The sequence below is a fragment of the Chanodichthys erythropterus genome, chromosome 12, assembly GCF_024489055.1.
Source record: "Chanodichthys erythropterus isolate Z2021 chromosome 12, ASM2448905v1, whole genome shotgun sequence".
Lineage (NCBI taxonomy): Eukaryota > Metazoa > Chordata > Actinopteri > Cypriniformes > Xenocyprididae > Chanodichthys > Chanodichthys erythropterus.
Window position 1 is genome coordinate 34320873 of NC_090232.1, and position 20180 is coordinate 34341052.

The following is a 20180-nucleotide window of genomic DNA, read 5'->3' on the forward strand; positions in this document are numbered from 1 at the left end:
TCCCATACGTCCTGTTCTGACACTTTCCACACAGTTTATATATGCGAGCAGATCTTTTTACCACATAACTGTCGTTTTGCATTAGTTTTTTTTTTTCCCTCCCAGGATTCCCTTACCGTAAATATTTGACTGGAGGTCTGTAGAAGTGTGGTGTGAAACAGAGGATATGCAGAGCAACCCAGATGAAGTGCTGATCAAGAGGACACACTGGGGTATGTGGGTATTTGATGCAACAATTGAATGATTTCAGAGAGGGTGTTAGCAGGTTACTTGATCCTTTATTAAGTAATATAGGAAAGATATGTTTATGTGAATGAATGACTGACTGTTTAGACTGTTGCTAACTATAACACATTAGATAATACTGTGTGTGTCAGTGAGGCTGCATGAGTTTATGTCTGTGTGCCAGTCTGAGCATGTACATACTTCTGATATGTGGTTTGGAGACTGTACGGGAAGATTGTAGCCAGCTATGTAATAACAATTGTTTTGTGTTTTATGCCATCAAAGAAAAATACTATATTTTAAATGCTTTAAAATGTCACTATATCCGAGTTGTTTCCTGTGTAACCTTGCGTTCACAAAAATTCAGTTGTAAAGTGGTTAATAATTATTGGGGTACAATGGGACTAAATGCCCCTCTAAAGGTTTATTGTGTATTTTGGGGGGAAAAAAAGTATATTTAATGGTAAATTAAATTTTTGATTAAATGTGGTGTAAATATAAAAGCAGATGGATAGGATGGTGAAAAATGTGCACTGAGTGATATGATAAAATTTCTCACCAAATGAAAATGCTGTCAGATATTATTAATAATACATTTAAAAATTACCAATTTAGCAAATGGTGCCCAATTTTCTGTTTATTTAATCACTTTTTGAATTACAAGGCCTCTGAATTATTAATAGCTATTCTTTATACTTTGGAGCTACAATGTAAGGCATATTTCACAAATTAATCTCTTTGGGTCAATCAGTGAAGGCTCACAACAAAGCCATTCCTTCCTGAATAAAGAGAGAATTTTTTTTTGCAGCTGCCTTCTGCCAACCTAACATCCTTTACACTTTTGAATACATTTTAAATACAGATATTTTGTATTTTTGGTATTTAAAGAAGGGTATATTGTGTTGTGATTGAATGTGTAAGTTTGGTTCAACTTATGATGATTTTAAACATGCTCTATAAATGGTTTATTTGAGATTGTACCCTTAAAATAGTTTGTGCACAGATGTTTTGATATGTAAATTCTCTTTATATACAACAAAATTATGGGCATATGATTCCAAATAATGGTTTTAATATTTAGCATATTTTAAATGTATCTTAAAAGTAGTATTTTCATTTAATATCCACCTGTTTATGTTGGAGTATAAAGTGAAGGTGCTCTATATATGGTCAAGGTTTCAACATAGAAAAATGGTTCTAAACAGTACCAAACTGAGGTTCTTCAGCTCGTAGCAAGCAGAACCCTTTTTGGTGCTAAATAGAACCTGTTTTAATAAGGTTCCATAAAGAACCATGCTTTAAAGTGCTATAGGACCTTATTAATGGTGTTATTAATAACCTTTTTAATAAGTTTATTATGATCACTTTTAGTGTATTTGTATTTCATAGTATTAATATTAGTATAATATTATTTTTTTATATCATTTATTAGTTTAGTTTTTTCTGCCTGGTCTTATAACATGATTATAGACATTTTAAGAAAGAAGTCTTTTACCTGTTGAGAGTGTGCTGAAAGTCTGTGTAATTGAATGGCTGAGCTCCAGAAAATCAGTAATGAGGTGACTTTGACAGTTAGAGATTTGAAAAACAAAAAGGCGGGAAAAAAGAACCCTAAACTCTAACACAAAGAACCATTTCAGCAAAGGGTTCTTCAAGACTTTACAGTTCTAAATAGAACTGTTACTAAATGTAAAGAACCTTTAAAGAACCATCTTTTATTAGTGTAGAAAAACAAATTTAAAAAGGCAATATTCACTCGATTGAAGTCTGAATTATACATTTCAATGGTTTTATTTTCTCAACATTTCACCTCTGTTTGGCCTCAATGTATAAATAAACATCACAAAGCTGGATAACCATGACACTTCATTAAAAAGTCTATCTCATGGCTAACCAATTTTTATAAAGCTTTTTAACATGCCATGGTTATCCAGCTTTTTGATATTTATTCATACATTGATTAGGCCCATATGAGCTGTAAATATTGAGGAAACAAGAAAACCATTCAAATGTTTTCAGATATCAAGTGAACATTGTTGTAAATCAAACAGTGGTTGTCTTTTTTTTTTTTTTTTTTTTTCCTTTAAGAGGAGGAGTCTAAGTTTGCTCTTACTCTACCTCATGTAATAGGTTTGGTAATATGTCTTCACAATTTAAAGAGGTCACACATTGTGCTCTGAAAGGATAAACTTTTTAAAGCAGTTTTTGAGCTGTCGGAGATTAAGGAAACAGACATGGACACTCACGGGAAACAAGGTGAAGTTTACCTACAACATCAGAAACATGGTGAGGTAAGACATCATTGGAACGTTGTCATTTATTTTGTGCTACTGAAAACAGGCAGAAGTTTGTTTTTGGTCTAAATAAAATAGTCTTGAAACTGTTTACCATGATCTTACTCTTAATATTGCTATTCTGTTATGTAAAAACCTAGACAGACAAAGCAGGGCTGTCATATATAAATAAATAAGCCTGATGTAATTTTGTTTTGCCATAAACTCTCTGGTGTAAAGTTATGTTCTGGTATGAGATGGATGGAACGGGACTGCCTCTACAAGTTGAAACTTGGTGCGCACATCTTGGTCTTGCTTTTCATATTACGGCACATTCCATTGACAAAAACACGCCCTCATGAAAGTACACTTCGTGTTGTACTGCATTCAGGCCCTGCCTTACAAACACACACACGTTACATGTGAGGTAAATGAGGGATTGGCTGAGTGAGTAATCTACATCCGTACCTCCAGGTGCTCTTTGAGTACTTTTTACTTTTAACAGTGAGCAATATTTCCAGAGGTGTGTTCATTACCTGAAGTACAAGTTCCACCTGATGAACATCCATCAGATCTAACTGGATCTTGTCAAATTTGATCAATTTAACTGTCATTTGGTGTACTGCATAAAAATGCATTATGCAAATAAAAAATATAAGTCATAATATCTGATTTATTTACAGAAGTGGAAGCGATATTGGTTGGCCCTTCATCCGGCTAGTCGGCATGGCATTGCACGATTGGAATTGTCAGAAGCTGTTCACGAACGGTCAGCTGTGGTCAGACGACATCCGGAGAGGAAAGTTGTACGCCTGGCTGACTGTTTGAGTGTCGTCAAGCTGCCTCCTCATGCAGAGGCTTGTCCAGGGGAAAACATGTCTGCCTTCTGCGTGGAGACAGAGGAGAAGAGGCTAGTGTTTGCAGCAGACAGAGAAAGCTGTGGAGAATGGGTGAACATAATATGTAACATTGCTTTTCAGGTGAGGGTTTGGATTTTTCAAGTATATTATACTCTACCGTTCAAAAGTTTGGAGTCAGATTTTGTTTTAAAGGGGACCTATTATGCAAAATTCACTTTTACATGGTGTGTGTCCACACTGTGTGTAAACAACCAGCCTATAATGGTAAAAATCCACCCACTCCTTTTTTTATAATCCCCATAAATCATAAACAGTCTCTCCAAATGTGCAGTTCCAGATTTCCGCCTACTCTTAGTAGGGAAGCCCCGCCCATGACTGGTGACTATCTACCCTGTTAGCATAAATACCGCCCTGAGTGAGCCAGTAGTCCGCCATTTCTGTTTACTCACTGTAGCAGCTAAAGATATACAATGTCTGTACCAAAAGAAGAACAAAAACACTACAAATGTTCTGTTATTGGAAGTATCCACTATAAGAGTCTCCGTGGACTCCCAGCATCTGAGCCACTGAGAACACTGTGGTTGAATTTCATTTATGAAGGAAATGTGCCGAAGAAAGTTTTTTATATTTGCGCAAATCATTTTACGCCAGACGCAAATGAGGGTCAGTTCAACACTGGATTTACACAAAAGATTAACATGCTAGTCGATGAGTTGAATGAATCAACTCCACAGCAACTACATACATTTATCCACTAACCATTCAGAAATGTCCAGTTGCATTCTAAAAGTTGTAACTTCTTCCTGAGTCTCTTCATCAGTGTCCGACCCCAGTTCGAATTATGTAACACCGTTACTGACAATTTCTTATATTTTGGCTGTGTGAGATTCTCCAGTTTTGTTGTTGTTGAAGCACGAGCTGTTAAAGTGCAGCCCTCTTCTGGAAAACGGCCCAAGTATGGCTCGCTGAAGCCTGCCGTGGACATCTAACCCCGCCCACATCCAAGTGTGACGTCAAAAGTCACATGCCCAGTACACTTCAACAAAAATCTTGCCCTGCAGGTAATTTCATTGGTTACAGAGACGGGTAGGTTTAGGGATCAGTGTTTGGTGTAGTAGACAATCAGTACTGTGATTGACATGACCAATAAAATCTTAATAATCAGCTGCAGGGCGATGGGCCTGGCTTCTGATGTCACTAGGATGTGGGCCGGGTTGGATGTCCACCGGGAGCAGCAGCTCATTTACATTTAAAGGGACACACACAAAAACAGTGTGTTTTTGCTCACACCCAAATAGGGGCAAATTTGTCAAGCTATAATAAATTATATGTGGGGTATTTTGAGCTGAAAATTCACAGACTACTCCCTGTCTGCTTGTTTATGATGGTATTCATATGTCACAGAAACACACTAAAAGTGCTCCACAGCCGGTACCACTTATGGAGGACAATCAGATCTACGTGTCCAGAGAACAACGTGAGTACACACAGAGGCCAAATGTATCAGAAAAACATCTGTCATGTTCCTGAAAGGCCAATCTCACCACTTGCTATAAGAGGAACCATCTTCATGCAGATCTGGTTTAAAACACAAATAAATTATATAAGCTCTGACCTCTGAATCAAAGTTTATGATTAATTCTGATCATCTAATCTCAACATCTTTAATTTTAGTGTCTGAGTTTAAAGTAGTTGTGCTGCAGAATGAGGCTTCAGTTCGTTGTGGCCTGAAAGGACAGTACTGGCTGCAAGCTGATGGGGACATGCTAGTACTGCAAGATCTGGAGACCAGGAAGACTGTCATGGAGTGGCCATACAAGCTGCTGCGCCGCTATGGGCGAGATAAGGTCAGCTGTAACCATGGTTTTGATAAAGTGAATCGACCATCATGATGTGTAAAAAAAATATCCTGTTAAATTCATGGCAAAATGCTGGCAGCTGTGGTGCAACCTAAAATTTTTCATGTACTACTACAAGGATGGACTGTTGTTTCTGTATACAGGTGCTGGTCTTATAATTAGAATATCGTGAAAAAGTAAAAATTTTTATTGTAAATTATTTTAAAAAATGAAACTTTCATTTATACTAGATTCCCTACATGTAAAGTAAAACATTTCAAAAGTTTTTTTTTTTTAATTTGTTGATTAGAGCGTACAGCTCATGAAAGTCCAAAATCCAGTATCTCAAAATATTAGAATATTTACATTTGAGTTTCATTAAATGACCATCCCTACAGTATAAATTCCGGGTATCTCTTGTTCTTTGAAACCACACTAATGGGGAAGACTGCTGACTTGGCAATGGTCCAGGAGACAATCACTGACACCCTCCTCAAAGAGAGTAAGTCACAGATGGTCATTACTGAATGGGGTGGCTGTTTACAGAGTGATGTATCAAAGCATATTAAATGCAAAGTTGACTAGAAGGAGGAAATTGGATAGGCAAAGGTGCAAAAGCAACAGGGATGACCACAAGCTTGAGAATATTGTCAAGTAAAGCTGATTCAGACGCTTGGGAGAGCTTCACAATGAGTCAAATGAAGCCGGAGTCAGCGCATCAAGAGTCACCACACTCAGACATCTTCAGGAAAAGGACTACCAAGCCACTTCTGAAACAGAAACAATGTAAGAAGCATCTTACCTGGGCTAAGGAGAAAAAGAACTGAACAGTGAACAATGGTCGAAAGTCCTCTTTTCAGATAAAAGTAAATTTTGCATTTCATGTTGAAATCATGGTCCCAGAGTCTGAAGGAAGACTGGAGAGGCACAGAATCCAAGCTGCTTGAAGTCTAGTGGGAAGTTTCTGAAGTTAGTAATGATTTGGGGGGCCGTGACATCTGCTGGTGTTGGTCCATTGTGTTTTATCAGGTGCAAAGTCAATGCAGCCATCTTCCAGGAGATTTTGGAGCACTTCATGCTTCCATCTGCTGACAAGCTTTATGGAGATGCTGATTTCCTTTTCCAGCAGGACTTTAGCACCTGCCCACAATGCAAAAATCACTTCCAAGTGGTTTGCTGACCATGATATTACTGTGTTTTATTGGCCAGCCAACATGCCTGACCCCTGAATCTATGGGATATTTTCAAGAGAAAGATGAGAAACAGTCGATCCAACAATATACAGATGATCTGAAGGCTCAATAGTGCCTCAGCAGTACCACAGGTTGATCACTTCCATACCACACTTCACTGATGCTGCAATTTGTGCTTGGAGCAAGTCTTTTGCTGTAATATGTGCTGCCGACCAAGTATTGAGTGCACAAATGAACATACTTTAAAGAACTTGAACTTTTTCATTTTGAAAATCCATTTTTTGATTGATCTTAGGAAATATTCTAATATTTTGAGATACTGGATTTTGGACTTTCATGAGCTGTACTCTCTAATCATCAAAAATTAAAAAAAAAAAAAAAACTTTTGAAATGTTTTACTTTACATGTAGGGCATCTAGAATATATGACTATATATGTTTAATTTTTAAAAATAATTTACAATAAAAAAATGAACTTTTTCACGATATTCTAATTATATGACCAGCACCTGTATGTTGCAATTTATAACCGTACATATATTTTATTAATACGGAGCCCCTAAAAGGACACAATGATGGGGAAAAAATTAAACATTTCGGTGCATTTATGTTCATTCGCAAAACTCCAGATGTAAATAATATAAATATATTGTATTTGTTTATTTATACATATATAAATAAATGTGTTTTAATTAAATGTTAAATATTCCAAAACCATACATTTTAGAGAATTTTATAAAATGATATAGTGTGTTAAACTTGACATAACTGTATATGGTAAGTGAACTTACATTAAAGGATTATTTCACTTTAAAATGAAAATTACCCCAAGATTTACTCCCCCTCAAGCCATCACTTTCTTCTTTCAGATGAATACAATTGGATTTATATTAATAATAAATATCCTAATGCGCCCAAGCTTTATAATGGCAGTGAACGGAAACCACCTGTTTGAAGGCTCTAAAAAAATGCATCCATCCATCATAAACGTACTCCACGCGGCTCCAGGGGATTAATAAAGGCCTTCTGAAAAAAATTTCATTTTAAAGTGAACTAATCCTTAACATCCATTTTTATATATTTTTTTTCCACTGAAATGACATTTTTTGTTCAAATAGTGCATACAAATATTTGACGTTCTGTCTATTTCTCTCCAGATGCTGTTTTCTATAGAAGCAGGCAGGCGCTGTGAATCCGGCCCTGGAAACTTTAACTTTGAGACCAGGCAGAGTGAAGAGATCCTCCGCCTTATTGAGTCAGCTATTCGCCAACAGAAGTGCCTCGCCGTTACTGGAGAAAAGCACTCGCCACATTCTCCACGTTCTCGCTCTCCTCGCTCACCCCTGCCTAAACGCCCTGAAAGTTTTACTTTGCTTGATACAGAGGGCAATAACAGCCCTCAGCCTTCAGATGCATCTCCCCATCTCAGCCCCATCTCAAATCCTGTACAAACAAAACCTGCGAGTCCTATTGGCTCAACTGAAGCTGTATATGCAAACACCGCAGGTTCCATAAAAAGCACACACTCAGATCCTAGTGGCAGTTTAAGCTTGATTGAGCCTGTGTATTCAAACCCTGCAATTTTATTAGGCAGACAGGAATCAGTGTATGCAGATCCAGCAGATCTCATCAAATCCCATCATAGTGTAAAGAAAGATCCTCTCCCATCTCATCATAGTGATGATTCAGAACCAGTGTATTCTGATCCTGCTGATGTCATCCGCCCAAATCCTAACAATTGTGTCCATGCCAACCCTAGTGACACGATGGACTGTCAGCCTGCGAAGACAATAATGAACAACGACAAACAGCAAGAACCAGTGTACTCTGAGGTGTATAACCATGTCATACTAAACTTAAGTATAAAACGTGACCAGATGATTGAGGAGCCCATTTATAGTGTACCCGAGGTTACACATGCAACCCAAAGCAATAACTCTCAACAAAACAAAATGCTTGATGAAAACCAACCCATCTACAGCAAAGTTAACAAACCACCCAAAACTCCTCAGCCTCTAGAAGAAAAGAAGCTAAGCCAAACACGAGAGGTTGTGTCTGAGGACCTTGGAATGATTTGATTAAATCTGTAATAGAATTTGTCTTCACAAACATGTAGCTTTTAATTTTTAATATTTAAAATTTTATTCTCCTCCACCCCACGTATTTCATAATTTATTAATCCATTCTGCCGGACATGGTGACATAATGACTGAAAATAAATGTTCTAGTCTAACACTGATGCACATCATTGTTTTGAATTTATGTAAGCAATAAGGTACGAGAGGCTGTGCTGTATCGTGAATAAGTCACGGCTGAGGGGCGTTGTTGGGCACGACGCGAAGCGGAGTATTAAAGCCAAAAAAATATGTATCAATGCAACTTTCATGAAGTAAAATCACTAAAAGCCTTCCTTCCACTGGAAAAAAATAGTCCCTGACCGTGAACAGCAACAGAAGTTACATTATTACGCCATTAGATGGCAGCAAAGACTGTCTTTATGAGTGTGTCAATCAGTAGCGAAGACTTTTATATTGAAAAGGCTGAATTGTTGTGAACACGGAGCAAGACACATGCTTTGACTAGCCAATGTCAGTCATGGGAAAACCCCTTAACTGTTAAAAGGACAAGATATTGCAGTGGACATTTAAATATATTTTTTATAATGAACATAGGACTGACCTGAAGGAAAATGCTAAATCTAGTGCAAGTAATAAACTCGTTCGATCTATCTCTTTCTCGCAATACTCTTCTACATAATAAGTAAGCTTCAATGAACAATATAAATTGAGAACAAACAGTTTACGTTGCTAAGTGTGGTTGCTAAGGATGTAGTGATACACAGAACCGTTGGGTGAAGCGGTCATAGCCATGTTTTATTGTGAATAAAACACAGCTATTGACCAATCAGAATCAAGGACAGGAACTAACTGTTTTGTAAATATATACATAGTTTTTACAAGCCCACATATGTTACATGTTTTATTTATGTATTTGCATTGATGTACCACAGCAGAATTAAATAATTATGTTATGATAAATCCAGCATATTTTACTGACACATGGCAAAAATCTCAGCAGACCAGACTAGTTCAGACCAGTGAAAAAATAAGTAATTCAGGGATCCAGTCAGAAAACAGGATTTGGAACAATATGAGGGTTAATAAAAGAGAGCACTTTTTCTTTTGGCGTGAACTGTCCCTTTAACCCTTGTATTATGTTGGGGGTCAATTTGACCCATTTCGATTTTTGAAAATACCAGTTAACCTATGATTTTTTTTTCTTGACATTTTGTTACTTTTTCTCTTTTAGAGTCAAACATGCATGCAAAGTGACAATACACTGATGTGTTGTGAAGTGTATACACACAATTACGCTTTTGATGTTTGCGGGTCATGTTTTTTATGTTCCATGGCAACTGTACAGACCCAAAATGAAGACAATATCAAATTGTTCATTTGTGATGTTGTGAGCATACTTGGGAGATTATTGTAGAAGTAAAAAATTATAGAAATGAAAGAAAATGTAAACAAATTGTATAAATGTTATATAAAATGCATATTTTACAAAACAAGTCAGACTTTAAAACTGAAAAGAAAAGAAAAGAAAAGAAAAGAAAAGAAAAGAAAAGAAAAGAAAAGAAAAGAAAAGAAAAGAAAAGAAAAGAAAAGAAAAAGAGAATTCAAAGCCATAAATCTGAACAAGTGTCCAAAATTTTAGGTTGATATCTCAAAAAATTAGCTTTCAGTAAGATTTTGTTTGGACGCAGTACCAAACTTTTCCACTAGATGACCTCCAGGCTCCATTGGTGACCATATAAGGATCCACCCATTCCCATACGTTTGAGTGATCTGATTCTGAACCATATATTTCCACAGCTTTCATATGAAGTAGACATCATATTCAGAAGTAGCTTGGGCAGTATGGTAATATTTTATTTGAATGCAACCTCTAACAAAAAAGATAGACATGCACATAAAAGACATGTAGAAAGAAACTGCAAAAAATAGTGGTTAAACATTTTTATAAATCATAAGTTGTTTTTTTCTTGTAATGTGTGTATTGATATTAAACGCTCACTGTTTGTAAGTTACCTGATTCTTTGTTGTTTTTGGGGAATTGTATTGTGGGTCAATTTCATCCGCTCCACAAACGTCGTTACCCAGAAATCGAACACAATAAGGGTTAAAAGCCACAACAAGCTGTTTAGCACAAAAGAACCAAACCATAACTGACAGAGCAGCCGAAAAATAATCCGTTTTATTCATTCATCAAATGTATTAAGCAGTGTCGACACAAGATTGTAGTGCGCTGTAAAACAGTCTTTATGGCTTTTACGTCATTACTACTGACCGGAAGTGCTGAACGATGTCAAACCCGAGCAACTGATTGTTATTCCCACGATGTTTTGAAGATATTTCTTTAAATTTAGGGATTTTTTATCATTTTTTTAGGCTCCCAAAACACTGAAGGTTTATTGAAACGTGCTATAGGACGCTTAATCGATAGCCATGTCGAATCGCATCGCTTTCCAGACGCAGCTAGCGTCCATTATGGAGGTGCTGGCCAATGCAGCGGTGGCTGAGATATGTAAACTCGTGGACGACGACTACGCGATTATAAACTTACAGATGACTCAATGTCAGCGTGAAAACAAAGCGCTGAAGAGAAAACTTCACATCCTGGAGCTTAAGATGGCACGAGGGTTTGCAGAGAGGAGGATTAGTTCACTGAATCGCACTAACCGGGTTCAAGTGAGCGCTTTGTCAGACAAATACAGGAACCAGTCTAACGGTGTGTGTGTGTGTGTGTGTGTTGTCATAAAACCTTACATGCTATTCTACTGTCGAGTGTATCTGTCACACCAAATAAACTATCAAGCCTCGTGTGGTTAAAGTGTTGTCTTGTTTCTCCGGTTTTCATACATTCAGACGTCCTGTACGGAGCACAGTTTAACACGGGACTGTGGAGAGGTGGAGAGACAGACTCAACTGCACAGCAGGCTGCTGGAAATGAAAGTAACAGTATGGTAGGTAAGCTGTCCCTTTGATAACTGCAATAAATATTTTAGCACGTTTTCTTGTGCCATATTTAATAATGAGCACAAAGTTTACAGCAAATGGACTATAATAGGCAAATAAACAATAGATAGATAAACTATTATATAGACAAATGGACTGTCAGATAGAAAGATAAACACTTATAGACTCTGTCATAGACCAATAAACAATAGATAGATCTGCAATTAAAGGGATAGTTCACCCAAAAATTGAAAATTTGATGTTTGTCTGCTTACCCCCAGCCCATCCAAGATGTAGGTGACTTTGTTTCTTCAGTAGAAATTATGATTTTTAACTCCAACCGTCAGTCAAATAATGCATTGAAATGGTAACACCATCTATAAGAGTAAATAAAACTTGCTTAGACAAATCCAAATTAAACCCTTCGGCTCGTGACGACACATTGATGTCCTAAGACCCGAAACGATTGGTTTGTGTGAGAAACCGAACAGTATTTATATCATTTTTTACCTCTAAAACACCACTATGTCCAACTGCGTTCAGCACTCATTTAGTGAGGTCAAAAAACGTGTTCTGATGACGGAAGTGATCTCTCACGCTTTGCTTCAATGAGTGCGAGACATCACCTCTGTTGGATGTGCAGGGAAGTTGGACATAGTGGTGTTTTAGAGGTAAAAAATTATATAAATACTGTTCGGTTTCTCGCACAAACCGATCGTTTCGTATCTTAGTACATGAATGTGTCGTCACGAGCTGCAGGGTTTCATTTGGATTTGTCTGTGCATGTTTTTTTTACTCTTATAGACGAAGTTCCCGTTGACACGCATTATACGACTGAAAGACGGCAGCGGTTGGAGTTAAAAATAATCATTTGTGTTCTACTGAAGAAACAAAGTCACCTACATCTTGGATGCCCTGGGGGTAAGCAGATAAACATCAAATTTTTATTTTTGGGTGAACTATCCCTTAAATTTTTGTACACTACATATGTATCTATATGTGTACATTGCATGTATAGACTTATGAAACATTTCCTTTCATAAAAGACAGGAGATGCAGTAATATCAGAAGTAAACACCGTGCTGATAAAGGATGAGATGTTTGAGGAGGACCAAACACAGCAGAGAATGTTCATCAGAGATAGTGGTGAGTGGATGAAAAAACATAAGCTGCCTATCATAAACATAACAGATACCAAACAATACCCATCTTAAAACTTGATTTAACGCTGTTTCTCTCCTTTAAGGAGAAACAAATACTCCTCCACAGACTGGAGAGGCTGGTTTTGGAGATGTTCAGATGATGAAAGATGATGATCAAGTCTCTAGGATGCAGCAACCGACTTTGGAGGTCAGTGGATCTGACACTGCGCTTAAATCTGAGCCAGAGTTTGAGAGTGTTAAGGGGATATCACAAGAGCCCATAGAATTACATGCCGAAGCAAAGTTTGATTTGAATGGAAAGTCCAGTCCTATGAGGGATTATTTAATGCAAGGGAGTGACAATGCAGATTTGCAGCAGCGATCTTGCGTGTACGTCAACAATGCAAGATTGACTGAGAGCCAATCCACAGCCTCTGTTCGGCGTTCAGAGATCATAGAGGTCGACTCTGCTGAGGAGGGGGAAGAGATTTCTGTGTGGGCTAGCAAAATAACCCAAGGGAAAAGCCAGGCTCCACGTGTTTATCCACAATACGGGAGGGAGGAACATCAAAATAGCATGGTCCTCTTGCCTTCCTCCAATCCGCCTCTGGTGTCAAGTGGCTTTGCAGCAGTGGCATCGACATCTTCGAAATTACAGGGCACGGACAGCTACCACAATGTCAGAGATGTCAGTTTTAACCAACAAAGAGTTGGTCGGACTAGAAACGACAGAGTTCCCCGTGAAAAACTTTTTGCGTGCACATACTGTGGCAAAGTTTTCAACCGCCCCAAAAAGGTGGTGATCCACCAGCGGATTCACACGGGTGAGAAGCCATTCAAATGTAACACCTGTGGGAAGTTCTTCTCAGAGGCGGGAAACCTGAGAAAGCACCAGAAAGTCCACACAGGAGAACGACCGTATAGTTGTACCCAGTGCGGGCAGACATTTGCCTGGATACGGAACCTCAAAAACCACCAGCAGAAGAACCATCCTGATATGTTAACTGCAGAAGAGCTGCTTTCTCTAGGAGTCAATAAATAATCACCAGGGGCCAGTTGCAATAGCTGTGCGTAAGTTACACCTTAGCTTAGATAAGTTTCAGCTTACGCACTACTAAATATTTTTGCGTTGCACCATTAAACTTCCACCACAACTTCTGATCACGTAATTAAACACTACTATTGGATCATTAAGGGTAAAATGTCATATTATTCAACTACTTATTACAGAGAGCTTGCATCCTACTAGCTACGTTCTGCCTCAAAGGATTAGTTCACTTTAAAATGAAAATTACCCCAAGCTTTACTCACCCTCAAGCCATCCTAGGTGTGTATGACTTTCTTCTTTCTGATGAACACAATCAGAGTTATATTAATAAATATCCTGACGCATCCAAGTTTTATAAATGCGATGCGTTTGTGTAAGAAAAATATCCATATTTAACAAGTTATAAAGTAAAATATGTAGCTACCGCCAGAACGCCTTCCGTATTCAACTTACGAACTGCGTACCTGACTTCGCAAAGGACGTAGTGTAAGTGTTTTGAACTGCGAAAGGCGTAAGTTCTTCGTAAGTTCATTAATACAGACGACGGTCTGGCGGAAGCTAGATATTTTACTTTATAACTTGTTTAATATGGATATTTTTCTTAAACAAATGCATTTTGCTTTGCTTCAGAAGCCCTTTATTAACCCCCGGAGCCGTGTGGAGTACGTTTATGATGGATAGATGCACTTTTTTGAGCTTCATACTCATTGGTCCCATTCACTGCCATTATAAAGCTCGGATGTGTCAGGATAATTATTAATATAACTCTTGATTGTGTCCATCAGAAAGAAAAAGTCATATACACCTAGGATGGCTTGAGGGTGAGTAAAGCTTGGGGTAATTTTCATTTTAAAGTGAACTAATCCTTTAAGAACAAATGGTGCAACTAAATAAAGTACAATAAAGTAAAGAGTTAGTTACAAACTAGCTAGTAGTTACTAAGCCTCTAGTGTGGACTTTTACGTTCCAATTTAAGAAAGAACTTACGAACAGCTGGTGCAACCCTACCCAGATTACTGATAAAATTAATGATCATGAGTGTGTATTATACCACCATCATATCTTTTCTGAATTAAGACTTTCATTTAAATTATATACATGATTTGCATTGTTTTTGATCAATAGGGATGTGAGTCAAAGTGTTTTTATATAATTAACAATTTCCGAGTAAAGCTCTGTGCTGTGTTCTGTAGAAAAAGTAAAGCGACTTAGTCGAAATGGTTACAAAGCAGTTTCTGGTATATTAAAAAGTGTTTGACATGTTTAAATAAACATTTCTGCACTCTTTTTGTGTTTGTTTTTTGAAGAACAGCAAAACACTTTGTTTTTGAGTCCAATGCCTGTCTCTCCTCTTATCGGTGTTATAAAAAGTAATGATTCAACACGAGGGTGGGCAGGTAGTTTCAGGAAAGGGAAAACATTTAAATAATATTCAGAATAAAGCACCGTGCAATAACATCATTTCTGGTTTCTGCATTTACAAAACTGACGTTGTGATAAATGAAAAGATGGAATAATTACTTAAACATACCAGGTTGAAGGACACAGCCATTATTGAATACTCATAAATCATACTCTGGTTGTTCAACAGTGACATATATACTTTCCCGTTTTTGTTTTTTAAAAATGAAAAGCTGTTTGTGCTTTAGATATTAGGAGCATTATGTACACCCTCACAATTCCTTATATACTAGAAATCCCTAGATAATTTAGACAGGGAAAGCTTTATACATGTATACACAATCTTTATGTTTCTTGTGCCAGCCAGGGTCATGTTGTAACACAAAACCTTGTTTCGTGTGTTCAGCAGCAAGCACAGGTGGAAGATGGCGAGCCTGAAACAATAGTGATAAAGGAGGATCTAAATGACCAGTGGGAAAGAAACCAGACACAAGCCATAGTTGTGCAGGATGGTGAGTAGAGGGCCAAAAAGCAGTCATCTGCTTAAGTGAATGGTAGAAAAAGATGATTTATATGCCAAATTGTGAGAACATAATTTTTGGCCATGCTGTTATACAAAGAAATTATGAACCTGTGCAAAAACAAAAGGGAATCAGTTAAACATTAATACTTGATTTTGTATGCTTTTCCTGATATATATGTATTTTTTTGCATAGTAAAATAAAACATGTATCTGTAGTTTGCCTTTTAGTTTGCCAAATAATTTTGTCTGATAAATACCTTAACAATGTTTAATGTTTTGTTCTCCTTCATATTTAAAATATTGAAAAAAAAAAGAGAAAAATATATATATATATATATATATATATATATATATATATATATATATATATATATATATATATAAAAATTAAGAGACCACTCCAAGTTCAGAAATCAATGTTAAGTGGTCTCTTAATTTTTTCCATGGCTATATATATATATTTATTTTTTTTTTTTCCTCTTTTTTTTCAATATTTTAAATATGAAGGAGAACAAAACATTAAGCATTGTTAAGGTATTTATCAGACAAAATTATTTGGCAAATTTATATATTTGTATATATATAATATATAACTTGTTATATATTTTTTACTCATATTTTGATGGCTTAATTGAACTTGTAGGGTCATTAAAAACACATTTTTGGCCACTACCTTATATGTAAACTAGACATTTCTCAAATGATCATCTTATATTTTATGCATAAGATTTTTTCTTTTTTGGATGAACTATCCCTTTAACATTTGCTTACTTTGGTCTGGAATCTTATATAAAAAAATTAACATTAATTCTCTTTTCCTCTGGGTCATCAGAGTTAAATACAGACATCTGTAGTGGGAGACTTTCTACCTCACCAGCCAAAAGCACAGTTGCTCCTGGAACAGAGAAGGTTTGTGTATTTACTGTTCTCCTAAAATGAAAAGAAAAAAACTAGGACAGCTAAATAATGCCAACAGGAAAGTATCACATCACTGCTGCAGTGAAACAGGATGAAAGTGAAAAATAAATGTAGCTTAATATTGTTTCCAGCCTATAGAGGTGGAAGTTTTGAATGATGATAGGAGCCAGAAAACTGACATTTCTCCATCTACTGGACTGCAGATAAACATACAGGGTGAGTAAATACTAATACATTTTAATAATAATAATGTTTTATTTATTTACACTGCCCAACCAAAAAATAGTCACTGTTTGGATTTAAATGGGCAAATGCTTAAAGGGTTAGTTCACCCGAAAATGAAAATTGTCATTTATTAATCACCTTCATGTCATTCTGATTCGAAACAAAAGATTCGTAAAGCTTCATGAAGCAGTGTTTTGAAATCGGCCATTACTAGATATTGTTGAAAAGTCGTTATTTTGTTTTTTTGGCCACAAAAAGTATTCTCGTCGCTTTATAATATTAAGGTTGAACCACTGTACTGTTTTAAATATGTCTTTAGTAGCTTTCTGGGTGCTGAAAGTGTAAATTAACTTGCTGAAAATAGAGGCCTCACTGAGCCATCGGATTTCATCAAAAATATCTTAATTTGTGTACTAAAGATGAATGAAGGTCTAAAAGGTGTAGAACGACATGAGGGTGAGTAATTAATGACAGTATTTTCATTTTTGGGTGAACTAACCCTTTAAGAGTCTATGATTGGATCATTATTACAGTGATTAGTACGTTTCTAGCATGTTATATGTTTGGCAACAGTTCTTCTAAACCTAATTGATGGAGTGAGTGTGTAGCTTTTCATTTCTTAAACATCCATATAGGAAGACACATCTTAGTCATATTCCAGGATGACAATGTCAAGATTCATCAAGCTCAAATAACAACACAACATTTATTTCCATCAAGAGGTGCATCTTTTTTTGTTCAAGACCTTGCATTGACAATGCAAAAGGTGAGCACTCCAGCACATCCCAAAGACTTTCAATGAATTTAAGGTCTAGACACTGTGAAAATGATTCTCCATGCTCCCTCCCAACCATTATTTCTCAATTTAAGCCTGATTAATCTTAACATTGTCATCCTGGAATATGACCATGTGTCTTCCTATATAACATGCTAGAAACATAATAATCACTGCAATAATGATCCAATCATAGACTCTTAAGCATTTGCCTGTTTAAATCCAAACAGCAACTTTTATATATATATAGACTGTAGACTGAAAAAGAAAAAAGTTCTGTTAGAGCAAAGAATATTTACAGATTAAAAATGCTCTGACAATATCTGAACATATTTACATTCAGGTACTGTGGAGTCCAGCCCAAGTAGTTCTCAACAGCACAGGTTCCACAAGTTTGTTGTTCAACCTAGCAAGGGTCTAACAACAGGAGAAACGGCAGCTCTCACAGGTTCAGGGCATGTACACAAGGGATTGGTGAAAAGCAGAACTTCACCCAAGAACCATGAAAAGACAGCCACTGAAACCTCAGGAAGAGGCTGCTTGTTGTATGAGAGACCCGCAGAGCAAAAGACCAGCTTTGCACACTGGCCCACACATCCATCCTGCTCATATACAGAGTCGGACCAGGATCAAGACTGTATGCTGGTTCAGTCAGACACTGTATCATCTGTTAGAAGCTCCAAAGGTGGACGGGATGGAGCGCCGTCTGCCCAAAAACATGCTGTTAGAAATGCAGGTGCAACAGAGGGACCTATGAGAGAAGAGGAAAGGTGGAATCAAGCTGCCATTTTGAGGCAAAGCCAAACTGAAACATCAGGCCACATCAGTAGGCCCGGAACTATTCAAACAGAAACCGCAAGTAGAACAAACCCCTCGTATTTCACTGTGATTCCCCAAATGGTGTCCAACTTAAATCAACCCGGGGCTTCTTTTGCTGGGCTGCAACTACCAAATCACATGGACAAAGCTAGGCGGAAAAGTTACGTTTGTAAGTACTGTGGAAAGGCATTCACTGGACTGTCCAATGTCGTGGCACACCAGCGAGTGCACACAGGGGAGAGGCCCTTCAAGTGTGATACCTGTGGGAAGCTGTTCACAGAGGCAGGCAACCTGAAGAAACACCAAAGAGTTCACACAGGAGAGAAACCCTTCATCTGTTCCCGCTGTGGGAAACGATTCGCCTGGATCTGCAACCTCAAGACACATCAGCAGTCGGCCTCTTGTGGAGGAGTAGGATATAATTAAACATATCTGATGACAATGCAGGGCTTCCAATTTATGCCTTCTTATGAATCATGTGGTCTTCTGAATGTCAAGGGAATCGTTATAATATTCATGGAATAAAGAAGATCTAAATTTAAAGGGGGATAAGGAATATAAACCGAATATTAATAGTAAAATCAAGATGTGTAGATGTTAGTGACTAACGCTGACGTAAAGCGGTTTTCTAATGTTGAATTTCCGTGAATTGTAATACTATCAGTGACCAGCAGGTGGTGCACGAGCACTAATAAAAAAGAGCGTCCATCTAGGTTCTTTTTGTCATTATCCTCACTGTATTAGCCGGTACCGCACTGTATTAGACTGCTGCCTAATAAGTATTTTAAGTATTGTTATCGATTATAATTAAAAGGCTATATATTAATGTAGTTTTTGCAATTTATTTTTTGTTTTTGTTTAGAATATTTTGAGCATTAGCACTGCCATAACAGCCCGGCTAGCTCAGTCGGTAGAGCATGAGACTCTTAATCTCAGGGTCGTGGGTTCGAGCCCCACGTTGGGCGAAAATATTTATTGCTAATTTACGTTTTTTGTTTCAGAGAATGATTCCAGCACAATATAAACTCAAAAAGCGGATCTGAACGAAAAATTACGGTTCGTATTTTCCAACATCAGCCCGAACTGTCTTTACTGAGCGAATGGCGTTCTCGGGCTTCAACTTTGTCAGAGCTCCTCGGCCAATCACGCGTCAAGGATCTCCATCTCTGCGGTGCGAATGGCGTTCTCTGGCTTCATCATTGAGAGGATTCCTTGGCCAATCGCGTGTATTCGTCTTGCAGTCACCCATGGGTACCCCGCCGACGTCCTAATACATACATATTTTTTCATCGTATTATATGATCCATCAAGATTGCTCTCTCTGGAAGATGTTCTCTCCGGAAAAGAGCTAAGTTCACTGTGCAAAAATATTTAGCAGAGGATGGTTTCGATCCATCGACCTCTGGGTTATGGGCCCAGCACGCTTCCGCTGCGCCACTCTGCTGTTGCCTTTTTCTTGCCTGGTTAGTGGTATTGAGTGTACTGAACTGTGCGGGCTCTGTTAATTCACTTCATTCTGCATTCCGTTTATTTAAGTTTGGTGACTTTTTGGAGATTTTTTTTTTCAGTCAATTTGTGAGATAGAAAGCATTTAAAAGTTTTTTTTTGACATAACAGCCAAAATTTAACATCGGGAACTACTCTGATATATGTGCATCTGTTCAGAACGTGTTCAAAAGCGCAAATCATTTAACAAAATATACTGTTTGCAACTGAGCTTATTGCGTCGAATACATTTGTTTGAACGACAAAAAACTTTGTTCCCTGACCGGGAATCGAACCCGGGCCGCGGCGGTGAGAGCGCCGAATCCTAACCACTAGACCACCAGGGAGTAGTGCTTAATAGGTCTGATCAAATGTTCATGTACATACAGGTGACGAGTATTTAGGACTGAAGGCTACTTGTATAGTTATTCGGTTCGA

At 37.4% G+C, this 20180-nt stretch overlaps 2 protein-coding genes and 2 non-coding genes across 7 annotated transcripts; 3 read left to right on the top strand and 1 right to left on the bottom strand.

Moving 5' to 3' along the window:
* Positions 1 to 2366: 2366 nt before the first annotated feature.
* dok1a (docking protein 1a) lies at positions 2367 to 10583 on the top strand. Of its 2 annotated transcripts, none has more exons than XM_067404415.1 (5): positions 2367 to 2516; positions 3182 to 3478; positions 4763 to 4835; positions 5033 to 5205; positions 7546 to 10583. In XM_067404415.1, exons 1-5 carry the CDS (start codon positions 2460 to 2462, stop codon positions 8464 to 8466), a joined length of 1521 nt encoding a protein of 506 aa, XP_067260516.1. In that variant the 5' UTR covers positions 2367 to 2459; the 3' UTR covers positions 8467 to 10583. The 2 variants fall into 2 exon arrangements, with proteins under 2 accessions (XP_067260516.1, XP_067260517.1); XM_067404416.1 differs by having other exon boundaries at positions 2403 to 2511.
* On the top strand, positions 10580 to 19067 carry si:ch211-89o9.6 (uncharacterized). Of its 3 annotated transcripts, none has more exons than XM_067404412.1 (8): positions 10581 to 11179; positions 11317 to 11414; positions 12453 to 12552; positions 12653 to 12756; positions 15404 to 15509; positions 16353 to 16429; positions 16570 to 16654; positions 17782 to 19067. In XM_067404412.1, exons 1-8 carry the CDS (start codon positions 10897 to 10899, stop codon positions 18681 to 18683), a joined length of 1755 nt encoding a protein of 584 aa, XP_067260513.1. In that variant the 5' UTR covers positions 10581 to 10896; the 3' UTR covers positions 18684 to 19067. The 3 variants fall into 3 exon arrangements, with proteins under 3 accessions (XP_067260515.1, XP_067260513.1, XP_067260514.1); XM_067404413.1 differs by having other exon boundaries at positions 15407 to 15509; XM_067404414.1 differs by lacking the exons at positions 16353 to 16429; positions 16570 to 16654; positions 17782 to 19067 and having other exon boundaries at positions 10580 to 11179; positions 12653 to 13619; positions 15404 to 15479.
* An 82-nt stretch (positions 19068 to 19149) lies between these two features.
* Positions 19150 to 19222, top strand: trnak-cuu (transfer RNA lysine (anticodon CUU)). Its single transcript has one exon. It is a non-coding gene; the product is annotated as a tRNA-Lys (tRNA).
* A 795-nt stretch (positions 19223 to 20017) lies between these two features.
* trnae-cuc (transfer RNA glutamic acid (anticodon CUC)) lies at positions 20018 to 20089 on the bottom strand. Its single transcript has one exon. It is a non-coding gene; the product is annotated as a tRNA-Glu (tRNA).
* Positions 20090 to 20180: the final 91 nt, after the last annotated feature.